The following is a 22,232-nucleotide window of genomic DNA, read 5'->3' as shown; positions in this document are numbered from 1 at the left end:
TTGCATTAGAACTACTGATGGCCTCGGGAGAGCCAGTCATGACAAAACTCTACCATCTGGTGAGCACGATGTATGAGACAGGCGAAATACCCTCAGACTTTAAGAAGAATATAATAATTCCAATCCCAAAGAGAGCAGGTGTTGACAGATGTGAAAATTACCGAACTATCAGTTTAATAAGTCACAGCTGCAAAATACTAACGCGAATTCTTTACAGACGAATGGAAAAACTGGTAGAAGCCGACCTCGGGGAAGATCAGTTTGGATTCCGTAGAAATGTTGGAACACGTGAGGCAATACTGACCTTACGACTTATCTTGGAAGAAAGATTAAGAAAAGGCAAACCTACGTTTCTAGCATTTGTAGACTTAGAGAAAGCTTTTGACAATGTTGACTGGAATACTCTCTTTCAAATTCTAAAGGTGGCAAGGGTAAAATACAGGGAGCGAAAGGCTATTTACAATTTGTACAGAAACCAGATGGCAGTTATAAGAGTCGAGGGACATGAAAGGGAAGCAGTGGTTGGGAAGGGAGTAAGACAGGGTTGTAGCCTCTCCCCGATGTTATTCAATCTGTATATTGAGCAAGCAGTAAAGGAAACAAAAGAAAAATTCGGAGTAGGTATTAAAATTCATGGAGAAGAAGTAAAAACTTTGAGGTTCGCCGATGACATTGTAATTCTGTCAGAGAAAGCAAAGGACTTGGAAGAGCAGTTGAACGGAATGGACAGTGTCTTGAAAGGAGGATATAATATGAACATCAACAAAAGCAAAACGAGGATAATGGAATGTAGTCGAGTTAAGTCAGGTGATGCTGAGGGAATTAATTAGGAAATGAGACACTTAAAGTAGTAAAGGAGTTTTGCTATTTAGGGAGTAAAATAACCGATGATGGTCGAAGTAGAGAGGATATAAAATGTAGACTGGCAATGGCAAGGAAAGCATTTCTCAAGAAGAGAAATTTGTTAACATCGAATATAGATTTAGGTGTCAGGAAGTCGTTTCTGAAAGTATTTGTATGGAGTGTAGCCATGTATGGAAGTGAGACATGGACGATAACTAGTTTGGACAAGAAGAGAATAGAAGCTTTCGAAATGTGGTGCTACAGAAGAATGCTGAAGATAAGGTGGGTAGATCACGTAACTAATGAGGAGGTATTGAATAGGATTGGGGAGAAGAGAAGTTTGTGGCATAACTTGACTAGAAGAAGGGATCGGTTGGTAGGACATGTTCTGAGGCATAGAGGGATCACAAATTTAGCATTGGAGGGCAGCGTGGAGGGTAAAAATCGTAGAGGGAGACCAAGAGATCAGTACACTAAGCAGATTCAGAAGGATGTAGGTTGCTGTAGGTACTGGGAGATGAAGAAGCTTGCACAGGATAGAGTAGCATGGAGAGCTGCATCAAACCAGTCTCAGGACTGAAGACCACAACAACAACAACAACAACAACTATGGTAACTACCCGCGACCTTCTGACAGCGTTATCTGCGATCTCTCCAGACACTGTGAATATTTTAGTGTGCAAACAGAAGCATGCAGACGATTCTACAGGCAGCTAGCCGTCACGCCTCGCGCCGCCTATGTGCAGAGAGCGGCCTCCCGGTGAGTAAGCAGGTGTTACGTGCTAGGTGACAGGAGCGCTACTCACCGGCAGTGTGGTTGACGCCGCTGTCGCGCAGCATGCGGAAGGTGTCCCTGTTCTGCGCCATGTAGGTGGTGATGGCGACCGTGTACCACGCGTGCGGCACCAGCGGCTCGTAGCGCGGTACCCGGCACTCGGCGCACCGTACCAGCGCGCTGCTCACACGGCTGCCCGCCGGCTGGCGCACGTCGTACACCACGCGCAGGCCTGCGACACACCAGAGGCACGACGTCCCTTACACAACATACGGCACAGCACAGGTCATACTCATTGTGCAAATCTACAACACACAGGGTGTTTCCTAAGTAGAGGAAGTATCTGCAAACTTAGACCTTCTCCGCGAATCTAACCGCTGCACCGCAGGTTCCTCTGCCTAGTCTGCCTCGGCAGCGTGTGATGTTATGTGTGCCTCACTGCTTTTTTTCCTTAAACTGATTTGTGCCTGATTTCATTCTGAGAAGCTCAGTAATGTATGTAAATACCGAAAATGTAAATGTGATTCAAAAAGTACTTTAAGTGAAGTGAAGCGCAGCTGGACAGCAAGAAACTTTTTAGCACACAATCCCTGCAACGATAGTATTAGAGAATCTTCGAGTATGTACTCAAAAAAAAATTAAATTAAATAAGGCAATGTATTTTATTTAAAAAAAGACTGTTAATCTGTATCTTGTGGAAAGAGGACGTCTTGCTAGGCCGTCGCTCAGAACGTATTGTTACATTTCATGATAAAACCGAGTATGTGTAAGAGTTGCCTAACATTTACGTATAGAAATTTTCCGCAAGTGAACAATAGGAATATCTTGTTTTTGGAAAAGGAGGTGAAATTCATTGTCGTCGCCGTCTATCAATTGACAGAATTGTAAGTGTACAAAGTTCACTAAAATACAGGAAAAGAAATGCATCCTCTATAGTTTTCATTCAAGAAGTAACAACCTCTCATAATTTCTTAATTACAGTAATTGGATTATGCTCCTGTACAATAGTATGGTGCTCAACTCCACTGACCAATTTTGATGTAGCAGGACGTGTAGTTTGAAGGAAGTTTGTGTGTCAAGCAATCTCCTTTTCTCACGAAAAGCAGATTCCTGTTTGGTCTTACTTACTTAAAACAATGGTCCCTTAGGTATGAAAAGCTACAAAAACTTTGGCTCAAAGCTATCCGAAATACGGCCAAGTAACTAACACAGTCGTATTTTTAACCTTAAAGAATAATAAATTCCTCCAAATTGCAATACGTCAACAACTGGTGCAGAAGCTGATCATTCAAGGAGGCGGCAACCAAAATTCAGGTACCCGTTACGACTTAAAGTAAAAATCTCACTCAAAAATCAACCTCTCTCTCACCAAACACATATATAAATATTCATAATATTATTTTAAAAAAGCTCATTTTACGAGCGCCATTCGCGGCGGTGGGGTCTACCTTCGTGCTGGCGGGACACAAACCCGACACTTCGCTTGAAGATAACAAGTTGCCGCAGAGCGACGCCTTGACTGGGGTGATAACCCGAGAATACTTCATCAATAGAGGAAGTAGTTTCAGGTACGTATTCCCCATACGCTGACGATAAAACAAGTTATTGCGAGGAGCGTTCAATAAGTAATGAACCTTTTCGGCCAATTTCGGTTGAAAAAAGTGTGGAATTTATTGTGGGACATCGTGGAATATTCCCACTTCAGCCCCTACGATTTCATGAAGTTCCGATAGGTGGCGGCACTATACTTAGCCTTCAAAATGGCGTCTGTAACGTAGGTGCGTTCGAGGCAGAGAACTGTCGTTGAGTTTATTTTGGCGAAAAACAAAAGCATCGCATTTATTCATAAGCGGTTGTAGAATGTCTACGAGGACGTGACAGTGGATAAAAGCGCGGTAAGTAGTTGGGCGACGCGTCTATCATCATCGCAGTAAGGTCGCGCAAACCTATCCGATCTACCAAGTTCCTGCCGGCCGCCTACAAGCTGTGTGTGACTCCTGCAATGTTGGAACGTGTGGACACAATCATTCTGGGTGATCGACGGATCACAATAAAAACCACGCTACTCAACAGGACGTCTCTGTTGGCAGTATTGAGACACTCATCCACCAGACGGGTACTGAAAGGTGTGTACCCGCTGTGTTCTTCGACGCGCCTAACAGAAGACTTCCAACTGTTTGGCCCATAAATGCCTCCCCAGGCTATCTACAATGGAGGTTGGGGATAGCCTTAGCCCCCAATACATTTGACCTTCGACGCTCGCACAGAGACGGAAGTTTTAAATGCCTGGATATAAATGTTGAGAAAGGCCTTATCCGGTTTAAATAGCAGGCCAGTGTGGCCGAGCGGTTCTAGGCGTTTCAGACTGGAACCACTCGATCGCTACGGCCGCAGGATCGAATCCTGCCTCGGGCATGGATGTGTGTCATGTCCTTAGGTTAGTTAGGTTTAAGTAGTTTTAACTTCTAGGGGCTGATGACCTCAGATGTTAAGTCCCATAGTTCTCAGAGCCATTTTTGAACCGGTTGAAATAGAACCTTTAATATTTTGACTGTAAGTATAAACAGACCTTATCGCTTTTATTTGTCCCTTTCCTGGCATGGCAAAATTTCTGATAATTTCTTTTATCTCTTTTGTAAGGTGAATCACCTGAAGACGCAAATTTAAAATTGCGAAACTGGTCGCTTTCTTCAATAAAGAGTTCTAACAATCGCAGAGATGCACTCCTCGGAAAGCAGTACGTCGGTTGTGGAGAGGTTATTGAGGCAGCAGGGTCTTGGCTCCGATGTCGAATAGTAGTAGAATGGTACCATGAGGGCGCACAGGAACATCCCTCCCCCCCCCCCCCCCCCATCCCCGCAGTAAGGTACCTTATTTCGGTCGCATTCATTGGAGATTACGTCGAAAAATAAAATAAAGTTTTGTAGCCAAAAGAGTGGGGAATAACATGCTGTATTGGAATCCCGAATTATACGAACCTCCTTTCAGCAAAAAATTTGTTGCATTATTTATTGAAAGGACTGGTACAAAATATGACCGGAAGTACTTCATTTCCAAGTTGTGGCCTTCAAAACAGTGTTATTCATCGGAACGTCTACCTTCCTGCAGATAGCTGTGTTTATAGAAGATGTTCATAATGTCCATCCCCCGCTTGAATACAGAACTCAAATCGAAGCCGTATGGCCGTGCAAAGATCTCAAATTCCAGATATATTGCGTATTTCCTCACAACTTGTCACAATTCCAATCCAAAGGGAACGAATACAGCAATGTTTTAACATGGTCCCACAAGTAACAGATGCGGCAATGGAAAGAGCGATTTGGCAAACCTGGCAACAGCACGTCACATGTCCGCAACTCGTGGTCGTGCGATAGCGTTCTCGCTTCCCACGCCCGGGGTCCCGGGTTCGATTCCCGGCGGGATCAGGGATTTTCTCTGCCTCGTGATGACAGGGTGTTGTGTGCTGTCCTTAGGTTAGTTAGGTTTAAGTAGTTCTAAGTTCTAAGTTCATCAGTCGATGACCATAGCTGTTAAGTCCCATAGTGCTCAGAGCCATTTTTTGAGCACGTCACGTTAAGAATAAAAACAGGAGTGGTGTTACCTGGACAATAAATCTTTGCCATTTACTCTCATATCGATGTTCAATCGATATGGCGTCGTGGACCAGTGAACAATGCGTTGCTCCCACGAATGCGTTTTACAAAAACGACGACAGCTACGCGGTTGCGTAGCGTGTATTTCGTGATCGTTGGCATATCGCACGTCATGCCCCAGCCCGTCGGCGTATGCTATCAAAGTGTGGGTACAGAAATCTGAGGAAATGGATGATATCGTGTACAAGAGGTGTTGAAATGCAAAACACCTGTGCGCAACAGAGAATGTTGCAGGACTGGAAGAAGCTTTCAGCCCAAGTCCCAGGCATTCTGTCCGCAGCTCGTGGTCGTGCGGTAGCGTTCTCGCTTCCCGCGCCCGCGTTCCCGGGTTCGATACCCGGCGGGGTCAGGGATTTTCTCTGCCTCGTGATGACTGGATGTTGTGTGATGTCCTCAGGTTAAGTTAGGTTTAAGTAGTTCTAAGTTCTAGGGGACTTATGACTATAGATGTTAAGTCCCATAGTGCTCAGAGCCATTTGAACCCAGGCATTCTGCACGCAATCATGCGCAGACACATCGGTTCGCAGTTTATATATTGCACCAAGAAAGGCAATACCACCCATACAAAATTCAAACAGTGCAAAAACTGAATGCAGACCATCTCCCAAAGAGACTACACATCCTCCAGGAACTGAAACTGATGAACGACAACCCAAGCCTGTGCAACAAACTGATCATGAGTGATGAGGCCAATTTTTACGTGTCAGCCTTTGTTATCAAAAATAACCTTAAATGATGATTTTTACATCTGGCATTTCGTGGGAAGCGAATACTTTACTTAATTACGGCCGGTTTTGTGTTTGATGTCCTGCATAAACTCAATCACTTCAAAATGGCATAAAAGGCCGAAACCTGAATCGTAATTAAATAAACAACCATGCAGACAAATGTCTGTGTGTTCATTTAAGAAACTGTAAATACCGATCACGTGAAAATCCCAAAATGTTTCAGTCAGAAGGGGTAGTGAGGTGCGACGCATCGTTTGGAATCATAGGGCCATTTTTTTTTTTTTTTTAAGACGATCGCGCAATGCCGTTATGTTCACATGTTGAAGTACACTCCTGGAAATGTAAAAAAGAACACATTGACACCGGTGTGTCAGACCCACCATACTTGCTTCGGACACTGCGAGAGGGCTGTACAAGCAATGATCACACGCACGGCACAGCGGACACACCAGGAACCGCGGTGTTGGCCGTCGAATGGCGCTAGCTGCGCAGCATTTGTGCACCGCCGCCGTCAGTGTCAGCCAGTTTGCCGTGGCATACGGAGTTCCATCGCAGTCTTTAACACTGGTAGCATGCCGCGACAGCGTGGACGTGAACCGCATGTGCAGTTGACGGACTTTGAGCGAGGGCGTATAGTGGGCATGCGGGAGGCCGGGTGGACGTACCGCCGAATTGCTCAACACGTGGGGCGTGAGGTCTCCACAGTACATCGATGTTGTCGCCAGTGGTCGGCGGAAGGTGCACGTGCCCGTCGACCTGGGACCGGACCGCAGAGACGCACGGATGCACGCCAAGACCGTAGGATCTTACGCAGTGCCGTAGGGGACCGCACCGCCACTTCCCAGCAAATTAGGGACACTGTTGCTCCTGGGGTATCGGCGAGGACCATTCGCAACCGTCTCCATGAAGCTGGGCTACGGTCCCGCACACCGTTAGGCCGTCTTCCGCTCACGCCCCAACATCGTGCAGCCCGCCTCCAGTGGTGTCGCGACAGGCGTGAATGGAGGGACGAATGGAGACGTGTCGTCTTCAGCGATGAGAGTCGCTTCTGCCTTGGTGCCAATGATGGTCGTATGCGTGTTTGGCGCCGTGCAGGTGAGCGCCACAATCAGGACTGCATACGACCGAGGCACACAGGGCCAACACCCGGCATCATGGTGTGGGGAGCGATCTCCTACACTGGCCGTACACCACTGGTGATCGTCGAGGGGACACTGAATAGTGCACGGTACATCCAAACCGTCATCGAACCCATCGTTCTACCATTCCTAGACCGGCAAGGGAACTTGCTGTTCCAACAGGACAATGCACGTCCGCATGTATCCCGTGCCACCCAACGTGCTCTAGAAGGTGTAAGTCAACTACCCTGGCCAGCAAGATCTCCGGATCTGTCCCCCATTGAGCATGTTTGGGACTGGATGAAGCGTCGTCTCACGCGGTCTGCACGTCCAGCACGAACGCTGGTCCAACTGAGGCGCCAGGTGGAAATGGCATGGCAAGCCGTTCCACAGGACTACATCCAGCATCTCTACGATCGTCTCCATGGGAGAATAGCAGCCTGCATTGCTGCGAAAGGTGGATATACACTGTACTAGTGCCGACATTGTGCATGCTCTGTTGCCTGTGTCTATGTGCCTGTGGTTCTGTCAGTGTGATCATGTGATGTATCTGACCCCAGGAATGTGTCAATAAAGTTTCCCCTTCCTGGGACAATGAATTCACGGTGTTCTTATTTCAATTTCCAGGAGTGTATTTCCTAGTGCGACAGCTTGCTGCTCTTCATATCATACTGGTAAGTTGGCTCATACTACTAAGTCCTTTGTAAATTTGACTCAATTTTTTAAACACTGAAATAACATAAACTTTCATTTCAGTTTCTCCTTTTCTTCTGGGTTCTTCGCTTTTGTTGTCAGGCTGTGTACCATCCTGTGTTGTCTTTGTGGAGACTATCTGTGGAAGTTGGCAGCAACCAGCTGGAGTAGCTATCAATAATTCAAGAACAGTCTTAATCGCATTTATTGTTATAGTTTCCTGCCGTTATGTAGACAGGAGTGACACCACAAGCAGTCGACCAATGGTGTAAACGCCCAGAAGATGACCCCTACGTCGGGTTGGAACCGGTTGGCGGTATTATAACAATAATAAATGCGATTAAGACTGTTCTTGAGTTATTGATTAATCATACTAATCGCTGTTTCTCTCCACAATCATGTTGTCCAAAAATGGAGTACCTATACTGACTGCTATCGGACTGCTTTTTCCAGTGCAGTAGTCGCGTCACGCAAAGGTTCTAATTGTAGTCAGAGGGCTACAGAGTACAGAGCATTAATGACTGGCTTTGCAGGAGCGAAAGTTTAACCCTGTCTGGCAAACCAAAGCGGTGCTGTGCGACCCTTCCTTAATAGGTTGTAACACTATAGCACTACTGAGAATTAATTCGCGTTCGCCAGTAAACATTTCCGAGTAAATATTTGGTGCAGTAGGTCGGGCAATTTCTCTCTCGCGCCCCACATCGTTAAGAGTTAAGTGGGTCCTGACCGGGGCAGTGAGTGGGACTTCGCGCGACGTCAAAGAACCTCTGAGAATTAGACGTAAGGAAAGATGACTGCGCAAACTATCGAGGCATCGCAATTCTCAGTTAAGTATTGCGACCTTTTGGTAAGATCCTTAAAACTAGAACTGAGAGAGAAACCGAGGTAATAGAACGGAAGAGTGACTCCCAGGCAAGAAGTTCTTGTCGCAATAATATCTGCACCATTAGACAGCTGACTGACAAGAAATCGGCACATAACCTGGATTAATGGTTTTTATCGACTTGCAGAAGCCCTATGACAGTGTACCACTTTGTAGTAGAAAGCAATGAATAACCGAAACATTCATAATTGTTACTGCCTGCCTCGGGCATGGATGTGTGTGATGATTAGGTTAGTTAGGTTTAAGTAGTTCTAATTTCTAGGGGACTGATGACCTCAGATGTTAAGTCCCATACTGCTCAGAGCCATTTGAACCAGAGCCATAATTGTTACACACAGGTCGTTGGAAAGATGTATTCAGTCTCTTGTTACAATTCGGAAGTTATTATCACAAAACGTAAGGTTGCCAAAGGACTGATTAGCGTCTACCCTCTTCATTTTTGAACGAAGCACTGAAAAAGGAAGTGCAAAAACATAGAAATTAGAGTAGATGATGACATCCTATTCTCCCTCAATTTCGCAGAAGAAGAAGAAGAGGGTGTGAGTTAGACGTTAAGAAATCTTAAAGAAGATTATGAAAAGTAGGACTGGAAAATTAACTGTACAAAGAGTGAATACTTGGTTGTCGGAGGTACAGGAAGGGATCATGGTATGGATGATGGATCTATAGTAAAGTGTAGTCGATGATATAAATATTTAATGACAATCATTTCGGCTAAAGGTGGAACCAACGAGGAAATAAAGCGTCGAACAGGAAAGGGAAAGGTGGGAATTGAGCAGTTACACTTCATTATTTGGAATAAAAGTACGCCCAAAAATTTGAGAAGGAGGGTATACGAAACTGTAGTTGAGTGATTTGCTCTGTAGGGTCCTGAACTCTCAGGAGTCTCCAGAGCCAATAATAAGAAATTAAATGTAATGCAAATGGAGTTTTGGAGGCGAAGTTTTGAAGTAAGAAGAAGAGACAAAATAAGAAATGAAATGTTACGAGCACTGATGGGAGTTGCCTAGGCTATTGTAGACGCAACTGAAAGTAAACGGCTAAAATGGTATGGACATCGTAGAAAAATGCCAGAGAAAAGATGGCCCTCTAGAATATGGCACGGGAGACTTCCACAACACAGAAAAAGAGGACGACCCCAGCTACAAGGGGACGATGTAGCGAGGCTTTCGACCCAGGACAGAGCCATGCAAGAAGAGGAGTGCCAAGATAGAAGGTGATGGAAAGTTGGATGCGAGAGACGTCTCATGATGTACAAAACTCGCAGAAGGAAGAGGAATACTGCACATATCACACTCCACATATAGTTTTCCAACATAGAGAGAGCACACTTCGTACTCTACGTGTACCTATGCAGCTTACAGTGCTGGCCTTACACCATGCAAAATTTGATTTGTATCAGTACACCACTCTACATTACTGTGATATACAGGGTGATTCAAAAAGAATACCACAACTTTAAAAATGTGTATTTAATGAAAGAAACATAATATAACCTTCTGTTATACATCATTACAAACAGTATTTAAAAAGGTTTTTTTTCACTCAAGAACAAGTTCAGAGATGTTCAATATGGCCCCCTCCAGACACTCGAGCAATATCAACCCGATACTCCAACTCGTTCCACACTCTCTGTAGCATATCAGGCGTAACAGCTTGGATAGCTGCTGTTATTTCTCGTTTCAAATCATCAATGGTGGCTGGGAGAGGTGGCCCAAACACCATATCCTTAACATACCCCCATAAGAAAAAATCGCAGGGGGTAAGATCAGGGCTTCTTGGAGGCCAGTGCTTGAACCAATTTCAGACGATAAGGTTTCATAACTAACCTTTTTCGTAGGACTCTCCATACAATTGATTGTGGAATTTGCAGCTCTCTGCTAGCTCTGCGAGTCGATTTTCCTGGGCTGCGAACAAATGCTTGCTGGATGCGTGCTACATTTTCATCACTCGTTCTCGGCCGTCCAGAACTTTTCCCTTTGCACAAACACCCATTCTCTGTAAACTGTTTATACCAACGTTTAATACACCACCTATCAGGAGGTTTAACACCATACTTCGTTCGAAATGCACGCTGAACAACTGTCGTCGATTCACTTCTGCCGTACTCAATAACACAAAAAGCTTTCTGTTGAGCGGTCGCCATCTTAGCATCAACTGACGCTGACGCCTAGTCAACAGCGCCTCAAGCGAACAAATGTACAACTAAATGAAACTTTATAGCTCCCTTAATTCGCCTACAGATAGTGCTTAGCTCTGCCTTTTGTCGTTGCAGAGTTTTAAATTCCTAAAGTTGTGGTATTCTTTTTGAATCACCCTGTACACTCACAGTACTGCAACGTATAGCAAGTAAAGTACTCCACTTTAGGAAGTAGGAAACTTCGCAAGACTTTCACGGCTGTACAACGTTCAAGGTGAAACACATCAGCGTGCATAGCCCTCTAACGGACAAAGTGGTACACATCATATTGCACAAGAAGTGCTGTAACTACAAGGCAATGCGCGCCGCGCAGTCCGACAACATACAAAGCAGATAACATTGTACACCACGCGCGGTCGTTCAACATGGAAGGTGGCAGATGCCACATGCCATGGACAGTCCTACGACTTACGAGACATCATATATCATACATAAGGCGTAGTGTTACAATTTTCAACACGGTGCATACTGTACAGAAGATGCATTCCTGTGAAATAAACCATGGACAGCTGTACAACTCGTGAAACATGTACATGTACAGTCCTACAAGTTGCAAGGCTGTGCAGTTTGTACAGGATGTATAGTACTTCAACGTACAACACTTCATACAATATGCAGAGTCCCACAATACTCAGAGTGGCGTATACATCACGCACACTCCTTCAAAAGGTCCAAGCATAAGGATCAGACTTTCCATCTTATTTCTGCCTTTATTCATGAAAATTATAATGCCCACCTATAACATGCCAGTTTTTAACAGTCTGAGAAGTAACATGCCAGACTACACTCATCGACTGCTGTTAGAGCTCACCAATAACAGTTTTCTGTGAACATTTGTACTGGAATGGTTGGTAGTCATATTCCAAGACCTGTACTCCCCTACCCCCTCAACCTTTGCGAAGTGTAAATGGAGCCGTCTATCATAGGTGTTTGCAAATTGCGCTTACGGAACTGCAGGACAATGAAACAACCTATGGTTCTAGCATGTTAAAGCTCCAAATTAGTACACTATTTAGAGATACATTTACATGTCGAATTTAAGGGAACAATGGATAGATAGAACAAGACCATTTGCATAGCTAGTGTATTTGCTGATATGACTTTTTCTCCTGGGGCACATCAAGAATGTATTGAATATTACCGTGTCACCATAGCTGAGTTGATTACTCGAATAAATTATACCTTCCACGATATGAAGCTGAATCCTGCCCCGCTCGCAGAGTAACTCAATCATTTTTTTTTAAAAAAGAAAAAGCCATTAGTCTTTCGACTGGCTTGTTGCTGTTCTCCTTGTGCTTATCATTTCATCTCTGCGTAACTGCTACACCAAGTATCCTCTATAATTTGTTTCTCATATTCTACTAGTATTTCTCTGCCACTGATACTTTTTCTCCTTTCACCACTCCTTCCAGTAGATTTCCTATTACCCTGTCCTTTCATCTGAGACCCTCTTCCTCACCTGTTCTTTTTGGTTCTTCTTCATTTCGTATTTTATCTGTCAAATTAATTTTTGACATTCTTCGACACCAAGTTTCGACTGCATCCAGTTTCTCATCCTTCTGATTTCCGATGAACCACGATTCACTTCCGTACTAAAAACTTTCTTCGGCCATGCAAACCTACTTTTGATACTTTCCTTCCTCCGAAGATTCCAAATAACCTTACGTTTTAGATAGGAGAATTACTTTTTCGCTTCTTCTGGTACTGCGCCATTATAGCTTTTGCTGTCTGAAGATGTCATGCATGTCAAAGGACTCAGTCCCTCTATACATCTGTTGAAATTTTATTCGAATGTATATTTAATGAAATATCAGAAAATAATTACAATGTTCCACCAATAGAGCTAGAAATTCATGAAGCCATCAAAAAACCCAAAAACAACAAAGCAAGGAGTGAAGACTCCATTACAGTAGGTTTATTGAAATGCCCAGAACCAAAGATTGTAAGTGATCTATATTTGCTTTTTGAGAAAATTTGGAAAATATGAAAGATTTCAGAAAGTGGAAAACATCATTACTCTATCTGCTGCATAAAAAGGGAGACAAACAAAAGTCAACAATTACAGAGAACAGGTTTGAAGAAACTATACACAAACGACTGGGAGAATACCGAGGTGTTTTCCGAAATGGACAATCCTGAACAGAACAGGTTTTTAACTTAAAATCAATAATTCGCCACAGAATGTTAATCAGAAAACCTATAATAGTGTTATTCAATGATTTCAAGAAAGTATATGATACGTTAGACAGCGACAAAACACATAAAATTATTATCAGAGAATTTTATATTAATGCAAGATTGGTAAATATAATCGTGAAACTGTAACAAATGCGATATCTAAAGTTACATTCGTGGGAAAAGTATTTTATCCACTATAAATAAAAATTGGTTTTAGACAAGGAAAGGCTTAGCACCTTTACTGCTTAGGAAAAATTTGTAGTTCTGGAATTTGAATTTATAAAACCAAACACAAAACTATATCAGTAATTCTCGGAAGGAGAACACCTGTAATTAAGATAAATTTCCTCGTTTTTTTTTTACGACGATTTTGCTACACTTTAAGAAAACCTGACAGAAGCAGTTACTATAATAAATCTTCTGGGAAAGTAGGAAATAGAACTGGTCTCAAAGTTTCAGCTGAAAAAACAATATTCATGACAAATACAAAGAAATGCACCAAAATACAAAGAACCACAAATAGGTTAAATAGATCGAATTAGTAAATTTAAATATCTTGGGTAACCTATACAGGAGAATGGAACAGAAAAATTTGCTGTAGATGTAAGAGTTTATAAAATGGAAAGAACATATAGCTTGGCAAAGAAAACTCTACAATAAATACATATCTAGAAAAAAAACTAAAACACTATACCACAGTGGTAAGACCAGAATATTTACATGCATGTGAACGCTTAACGAACTATAAGCCGGTCGGAACAGAGGAATCCTTAATGTGAATTACTAGAGAAATAAGAGTGCAATACAAGCTACAGCTAGTTGGAAAATTAGAAGCAAAGAGAATATTTACCAAACTATAGAGAAAATATTGGAAGTAATGTAAAGCGGTGATTAATCTTTTTTTGGGCACTTCTACCAAATGAATGAAAAATAGGGTAACGAAACAGATATTCCTGTATTTCTGGGAAAATAAATCGACAATGGAATAAGAAAAAAACTAGAAAGACACAACATCAAAGATTGTGAAATAACAGAAATCAACCATTTTAAGAACACAATACTAAATTTAGAATGTTTTCAAGGTAGAAGAAATAATAAATCGAGAACAATATTGACAGATGGAACGAAAAGACGACATGGGGAGAAGATAAAGTACTGCAAAAACAAGAAGTAAGAAGGAAGAAGAAGTTACGTAAGCCTAGTTGATAAAAAGACATTTAATTAGAATATAGCATGGTACCGATTCTCAGAACGTACGGAAGTTTTTCCTAGACGTCATTGTGTATTGGCTCTTCCCCTGACAGGTGGCATAGTGTGCAATGTGCTTATTCCCCGTGTGATACCTACAGCCCAGTCATCCACTCTGTATGGAAGGGGGTGTGCTCAGCAAACTAAACTTACTCAGTTCTGGAACATCTTACTCCACTTAGAAACACTCATTCTTAAGGTTTTCTTGTTGAAAATCACTATCAGTTTACTGAGGAAGGTAGAATGCAACATCCCTAGTTAGTACCTGCTATTTTGGTGAAATCTTGTCGTCCCGGTGCTTGCAAATACTAAAGGACACTTAGCGTCATCAGAAACCCTCAGCGAACATTTTATCTCTAACAAGAATTGTTCCCTATGACGTAATCTATCGACCGTGGATTTTAGATCAAAGTCGATTGTTCTTCGGTGAGGCCGTGAAACACCCTACACGCCGTGCATCTTTACAAGCTTTACGGATACCAGAAATACTTGCCTGACTGTTGTAAGAAATTTCCTCCAGCGTAGTGGACGGTCAAGTTAACTCCGCCGTGTTCTACAGTGTAGATCTGGCTCTTCTCCACAGACGCCTCCAGCACTTCCAGAAGGGTGGAGCCCAGAATGGTGACCGTGTCTATGCCGTCTCTGAACGGACATGCGGTCAGCAGGTCGCTATACGTCACGTCTGGAAGTAAGAACAACGGCAGTTCGTACTAACTTGCTACAGCTCGCCACATGATGCAATGTTTTTAATTTTTATATTCATTTTAATCTACCCTCAGTTCAGCCACCACACACACACAAATTCATAAATACATATTGTTGTGAAATTAAAACGTATTCATTCTCAAGGTGTAAACATGCACATACGTATTTCTTCGTATTAAAAACTCGTATACATCAAATACTAGGTGGTTATAACTGAAGTGCAACTACTCACAGAGGTCCAGTGTGGGCAGTAGTTATCGTATGGAGGCGAAAATTGTTACATATTCTAATGCGTTAAAGCAGAACTGATGTACGCTGGAAAAAAAAATGAGTTCCTGTGTTGGTCACCAGGTGCAAATCTGGTGCTGTGAGTGCAAGAAAGACATATAGAAATGTTTCCATGTGTAAGGATTTGTTGTAATTATTAACCGTCGGTTACACAGTTTGCTCTCAATATGAGCACCGGAGACGTCGACGAGATGCTGTACAGCGCTAGGTCTGCACCTAGTGGCTAAAATTGGAACCAAATTTTTCCATCGTAAATCGGTTTTGCATTAACGTATTAGCGTATCTACCAAGTTCCGCTGCCGTATGATAATTACAACCTCCGCTGGACCTCCGTGAGTAGTTGCACTTCCATTATAATCACCTGGTACATCGAAATGACGTATCGGAATGCGACGTGCAAGTAGTCTTGGCACCTGTGGAGAGGGCATAAGTCAATTTGACACCATTCAGAAACAGGTCCATAGTGTTCTGACGACGCAAGAGAAAAAGCTACGATCGCAGCTGGAATAAGCTCCAACGGAGGCGGTAAGATGCTGACGGATGCATGTCGTAACAGGGCAACTAGTTCTATGAATCATCGGCTGCACTTCTTGTCCTCGTAACAGAACATCTGGGAAGAATGGGTACAATGCTTGTGTAGTGTCTGCCTTTACCAGTTTTTAACACTCGATTTCCCTTTATCCTGGTGGTCTAGCGGTTCTGGCGCTGCAGTCCGGAACCGCGGGACTGCTGCGGTCGCAGGTTCGAATCCTGCCTCGAGCATGGGTGTGTGTGGTGTCCTTAGGTTAGTTCGGTTTAAGTAATTCTAAGTTCCAGGGGACTTATGACCTACGATGTTGAGTCCGATAGTGCTCCGAGCCATTTTTTTGAACCCTTTATCCTGGAATGTATCTAAACGCTGTAAAGAAAGTAAGATGCTGGAATTTTATCGATTCCAAATGCTCCCTCAACGAGGGCATGCACATTTTCACTACCAGAGATTCCACAATTGCTTTTAATCCAAAGCATCGGCACAAAAATAACTGATAATGGGTGAAGCAGAGAGGATATAAAGTGTAGACTGGAAATGGCAAAAAAATCATTTCTCAAGAAGAGAAATTTGGTAACATCGAATATAGATTTAAGTGTAAGGAAGTCTTTTCTAAAAATAATCGTCTGGAGTGTAACTATGTATGGAAGTGAGGCATGGACGATAAAGAGCTTCCACAAGAAGAGAATACAAGCTTTCGGAATGTGGCGCTACAGAAGTTGAAGATTAGATGGGTCGATCACGTAACTAATGAGGAGGTACTGAACAGAATTGGGGAAACAAGAAATCTATAGCATAACTCGGCCAAAAGAAGGGATCAGTTAGTAGGACACATTCTGAGACACCAAGGGATCACCAATTTCGTATTGGAGGGAAGCGTTGAGGAAGACCAAGAAATGAATACAGTAAGCAGATTCGGTAGGTTGCAGTAGTTATTGGGAGATGAAGAGGTTCGCACGGGATAGAGTAGCATGGAGAGCTGCATCAACCTGTCTTCGCACCGAAGACCACAAGAACAACAACTATATCTTGTGTCATTCTGTCAAAAAACAAGATCTTTCCATTTCATTCTATTCTCATGTATCTCGTCGTAAACTAAAATTATTTTTAAATCTGGTCTTATTGTTTCATTCCTTATTTTATCCATTTTATTGGAGCTCATTGCATATTTCATGAACTACATCTCTGCTGCCTTCACATGTGATTTTTCTTTTTTTATTACTGTCCATGATTCAGAATCATATACAAGGTAGGTACAGACATTACTTTTTTAATTTCGTTTGTTACCTTTCTTGTTTTTCTTCCCAACGCTCTTCCAGTTATTCCGCAGATGTCTTGATATTCATTAACCATCTTCTCAACGTCTTTGCCATAGTTAAAACTAATATCACGTGCTCGATAATTTAAGTGGATTACTTCTTCTATAATTTTCTCATTTATTATTGTTTTCGACCTGACTGGATTCTTCCTTTCGAAAGCCATCATCTTTGTCTTATTTTCAGATACAGTTAAGTTGAAGTATACTGCGTTTTCGCTCAATCTATATAATGCTCTTTCTAAATTATCTTCTGTTTCCTGTATAATTGTCTAGTCATCAGCATATAACAGAGAATTTAAGGCTACGCCAGATCCTATTTTAATTCCTAACTGTATTTGATCCTCCCATTTCACAACTGGGTCGTCAATATTTAAACAAAATTTGTGATAGACTGCACCCTTATCGAACACCTTGGTTTATCAATGGTTCAAACGGTTCAAATGGCTCTGAGCACTATGGGACTTAACTTCTGAGGTCATCAGTCCCCTAGAACTTAGAACTACTTAAACCTAACTAACCTAAGGACATCACACACATCCATGCCCGAGGCAGGATTCGAACCTGCGACCGTAGCGGTCGCGCGGTTCCAGACTGTAGCGCCTAGAATCGCTCGGCCACTCCGGCCGGCCATGAATGGTTCATCTGACACTTTCGGACCTGAACATACACCCGTTTCGTATTTACATATAGACTCTTTACGTTTCAGTAAGGTGTTTAGGAAAATATTTTCAGCATTTTTCAGTCTCTTGTGTAAATATTTTCTGGGCCCGAATTATTTTACTTACTCTGTATATTGAGGAGTCTGAAAAGCTCGTAAGGGTGTTGCAGGGGAGGCTGTGCTGGGAAGTAATAGTTAAGAAAAGAATTCGATACGTTCACTGTTTCCGAGTTATTTAGTACTGAAGTCAGCGAAGCAGGTCGTCGTAGGCGCAAATTCAAGGAGCCTGCCAGAGATAGTGTTGTTTTCTTCGTTTTGTTTCCTCACCTGGCGTAAATCAGCCACTTCCCGAAAAGGCACATTTTAATTGCTGAAGAGCATTTTAACAGGTGGTAATTCACAGACACACAGATATCTGTGCATTACCGCATTATAGCGCGTGGAAGTGCTTGAATTTACGGCCACGATGACCTCATCGGCTAACTTCGATGATAGACAGATCAGAAACGACCGAATTCTTGTCATAATAGTTATTTGTCAGCACAACCTCACCTGCAACGACCTTGCAAGCTTTTCAGACTGCTGCCCACGAGCCCTTACAATTGAAGGGGCATAATGTAGAGAGAGGTTCTTGTATGATCACACGTAGCATGAGACTGACCTCCACCGTTCCTGAGTTCGTCGATGGACGTCCTGATGTTGCCTCCGTTCATAAGAGCGACCGCAGCGCGTGTCCATCTGCCCTGTTGTCCGATCACCACGTGCTGCAACACGAAGAATGCAATAGTCAGACAGTGTCTCTAGCCCTAGTACATTGAGTCACAACCGCCTGCTCTCTGCGTGTTCACTTACCTCGTCCACCATGGCGTCCGTAAGGAAGTTGCCGATGTTGCACTCGTAACCCCGACACACGAAGTTGGACGCGTTGAGCAGCACGTTCGTGCGGCCCAAGACTCGCGAACCAGTCTCTTCCACCACGTTCCTCCACGGAACCAGTTCCTCCAGGATGGTTTCGTCTGGAAGATACCACCAACGTAATAATTCTGCTTTGGAGCACCAACACAGATTACATCTAAGCAGTGGCAACACATGTATAGATGGCTATTTTTTGATGATGCTAATGAATGTTTCAATATTTGTGAAGGAAAAGATATATTTGAAGAATTGTGGGCAGAGAAACAGTTCTTAGGCAACAGTATCTGTGTCTACGGTGGCAGCACTGTGGAGTAGTAAATCTTTGACAGTCAGCAGTGGAAATCTGCGGTGTGCAGCAGGCGGGATTCGTTTGAGTGTACAGTGTAATGCGCGGATGCACTTTTGGAACTACGTGACTTGCAGATTTATTACGAGGAGGAATGATGACTCAGGACGATGGTTGGACAGCATACGAACATAAAAGGGTTTTGAAATGAAGGACTAGGTATTATTCGATGAGGTAAAAAGTCCATTTTTATTACTGTAGACTTGTATTGTTGGTTCACTTTATCCTCGTCACAGTCGATTTTTTTGATAATTATTCTGTTCACTGATCTTCTGAGTTAATTTATTGTACCATGGAAGTTATTAGATTAAATGAATTTTCATATTAGAGTCTATAATTGTTTTCTTTCACAAGTTCCTTCCTAACTTAAATTACAGAACTTAAAGGTTGAGTCACGTGTTCCACTGACATTCTGTGTCAAGATTATGAACCCAATTTCCCTGGACCAGCTGTAGTTAATTTTTAGCAGTATTTTTTTTAGGTGTTGCGAAGTCTTTCTCCTGTTGCTGCTCTGCCAGTACTTCATTTTGCAGGTGAGATTCACAATATGTGATTGTTTCGTTTCCTTTGCACAAAGTAGGTTCTTTCAGTTTTTTTTACTTTACCAGGGTCATATGTAAGAGTAGAAATTTCCGTTTGTTCCAGATTACATTCTTATACAGATCGACATTACAGTTTGGCTTGTCTTTTTTAATGCAGTTTCTCAGCGTGAAATTATTGGTTTTCTTATTCATTTGCTTAAGAATAAGATCACATTGCACACACAAAGGATTCTTTTCAGTTTCATGTAAGTGATGTACGTCTGAGCTCAGTAGCACATTTAGGTTGTCAATTCACATTCCCCAGTTTGTATTTACGATAACACGCGCACATAGCCGCGCGGAGTGGCCGCGTGGTTTGAGACGGCATGTCCGCGGCCGCTACCGCCACAGGTTTGAGTCGTCCCTCAGGCATGCGTGTTTGTGTTGTTCTTAACATAAATTAATTTAAGTTAGGTTAAGTAATGTAAGGACCGATGATCTCAGCAGTTTGGTCCCTTAGGAATTAACATATACTCTACTGGCCATTAAAATTGCTACACCACGAAGATGACGTGCTACAAACGCGAAATTTAACCGACAGGAAGAAGGTGCTGTGATATGCAAATGATTGGCTTTTCAGAGCATTCACACAAGGTTGGCGCGGGGTGGCGACACCTACAACGTGTTGACATGAGGAAAGTTTCCAACCGATTTCTCATACACAAACAGCAGTTGACCGGCGTTGCCTGGTGAAACGTTGTTGTGATGCCTCGTGTAAGGAGTAGAAATGCGTACCATCACGTTTCCGACTTTGATAAAGGTCGGATTGTAGCCTATCGCGATTGCGCTTTTTCGTATCGAGACATTGCTGCTCGCTTTGGTCGAGATCCGATGACTGTTAGCAGAATATGGAATCGGTGGGGTCAGGAGGGTAATACGGAACGCCATGCTGGATCCCAACGGCCTCGTATCACTAGCAGTCGAGATGACAGGCATCTTATCCGCATGGCTGTAACGGATCGTGCAGCCACGTCTCGATCCTTGAGTCAACACATGGGGACGTTTGCAAGACAACAACCATCTGCACGAACAGTTCGACGACGTTTGCAGCAGCATGGACTATCAGCTCGGAGAGCATGGCTGCGGTTACCCTTGACTCTGCATCACAGACAGGAGCGCCTGCGATGGTCTACTCAACGACGAACCTGGGTGCACGAATGGCAAAACGTCAATTTTTTCGGATGCCTCCAGGTTCTGTTTACAGCATCATGATGGTCGCATCCGTGTTTGGCGCCATCGCGGTCAACGCACAGTGTGTATTCGTCATCGCCATACTGGCGTATCACCTGGCGTGATGGTAATGGGGTACCACTGGTTATACGTCTCAGTCACCTCTTGTTCGCAATGACGGCACTTTCAACAGTGGACGTTACATTTCAGATATGTTACGACCCGTGGCTCTACCCTTCATTCGATCCCTGCGAAACCCTACATTTCAGCAGGATAATGCACGACCACTTGTTGCAGGTCCTGTACGGGCCTTCTGGATATAGATAATGTTCGACTGCTGCCCTGGCCAGCACATTCTCCAGATCTCTCACCAACTGAAAACGTCTGGTCAATGGTGGCCGAGCAACTGGCTCGTCACAATACGCTAGTCACTACTCTTGATGAACTGTGGTATCGTGTTGAAGCTGCATGGGCATCTGTACCTGTACACGCCATCCAAGCTCTGTTTGACTCAATGCCCAGGAGTATCAAGGCCGTTATTACGGCCAGAGGTGGTTGTTCTGGGTACTGATTTCTCAGGATCTATGCACCCAAATTGCGTGAAAATGTAATCACATGTCAGTTCTAGTATGATATTTTGTCCAATGAATACCCGTTTACCATCTGCATTTCTTCTTGGTGTAGCGATTGTAATGGCCAGTAGTGTATTTGCCAATTTGAACATGCACAAGTAAAGGCTACTCACTTAAACACGCTATCACGCCAGAAGTGACACTATTGGTCTTTTCCTATGTACGAGGCATATCCGAGAGTATACACACACTCCGGTCCACAGGAAAGGTGACTAATGTGAAATAAACCAGAAGACGTCGTTTATTTTCAGTTCACATTACTCTTTATTCAAACTGAGATCCTTGTGAGTCAATACACAGTTAGAAATGTTGGAAAAATTGTTCGAAACAATTCTGATAACCTTTGAAACTTTCTGCAGCAGTATGGTCGTAGCCTGGAATCGTGTCGGTACGCTCTCCTTTCATTGCCATTTTCAGATTTAGAAATAACCAGAAGTGACACGAAGAAATCTGAGAAATAAGTAGTGTGTTCAAGCACCATAATGCATTCTTGAGCTAAGAAATCGCGTACGATCTTGCTTTTGTGCGCCGGCGCTTTGTCGTGCGACAATCACCCGGTTCCTAGTTCCAGTATTCGGGTAGAACCGGAACAACCTTCGCCCATAAACAATGCGCCGATGCACTGTCGTGCAATAGTCAACATACTCTTTGGTTCCGGGTTTCAGGTAGAACCCCGACAGTCGTCGCACGTGAACAATTTAAAACACCCATAGTCGGCCGGTGTGGCCGTGCGGTTCAAGGCGATTCAGTCTGGAACCGCGTGACTGCTGC

General features: G+C 43.3%; 1 protein-coding gene across 1 annotated transcript in view; it reads right to left on the bottom strand.

Moving 5' to 3' along the window:
• The window catches only part of LOC126163004 (apyrase-like), a 96,752-nt gene that overhangs the window by 16,590 nt on the left and 57,930 nt on the right, over nucleotides 1-22,232 (bottom strand). Inside the window, exons 5-8 of the mRNA XM_049919863.1 lie at nucleotides 18,670-18,833; nucleotides 18,479-18,581; nucleotides 14,813-15,001; nucleotides 1,650-1,850 (exon numbers count right to left, since the gene is read on the bottom strand). Coding sequence (XP_049775820.1) covers nucleotides 1,650-1,850; nucleotides 14,813-15,001; nucleotides 18,479-18,581; nucleotides 18,670-18,833 — 657 coding nt within the window. The remainder of the gene's footprint in view (nucleotides 1-1,649; nucleotides 1,851-14,812; nucleotides 15,002-18,478; nucleotides 18,582-18,669; nucleotides 18,834-22,232) is intronic.

The sequence above is a fragment of the Schistocerca cancellata genome, chromosome 2, assembly GCF_023864275.1.
Source record: "Schistocerca cancellata isolate TAMUIC-IGC-003103 chromosome 2, iqSchCanc2.1, whole genome shotgun sequence".
In the NCBI taxonomy this organism is placed as follows: Eukaryota; Metazoa; Arthropoda; class Insecta; order Orthoptera; family Acrididae; genus Schistocerca; species Schistocerca cancellata.
Note: the sequence above shows the minus strand (reverse complement) of the source record. Positions and strands in the feature narration are given on the sequence as shown.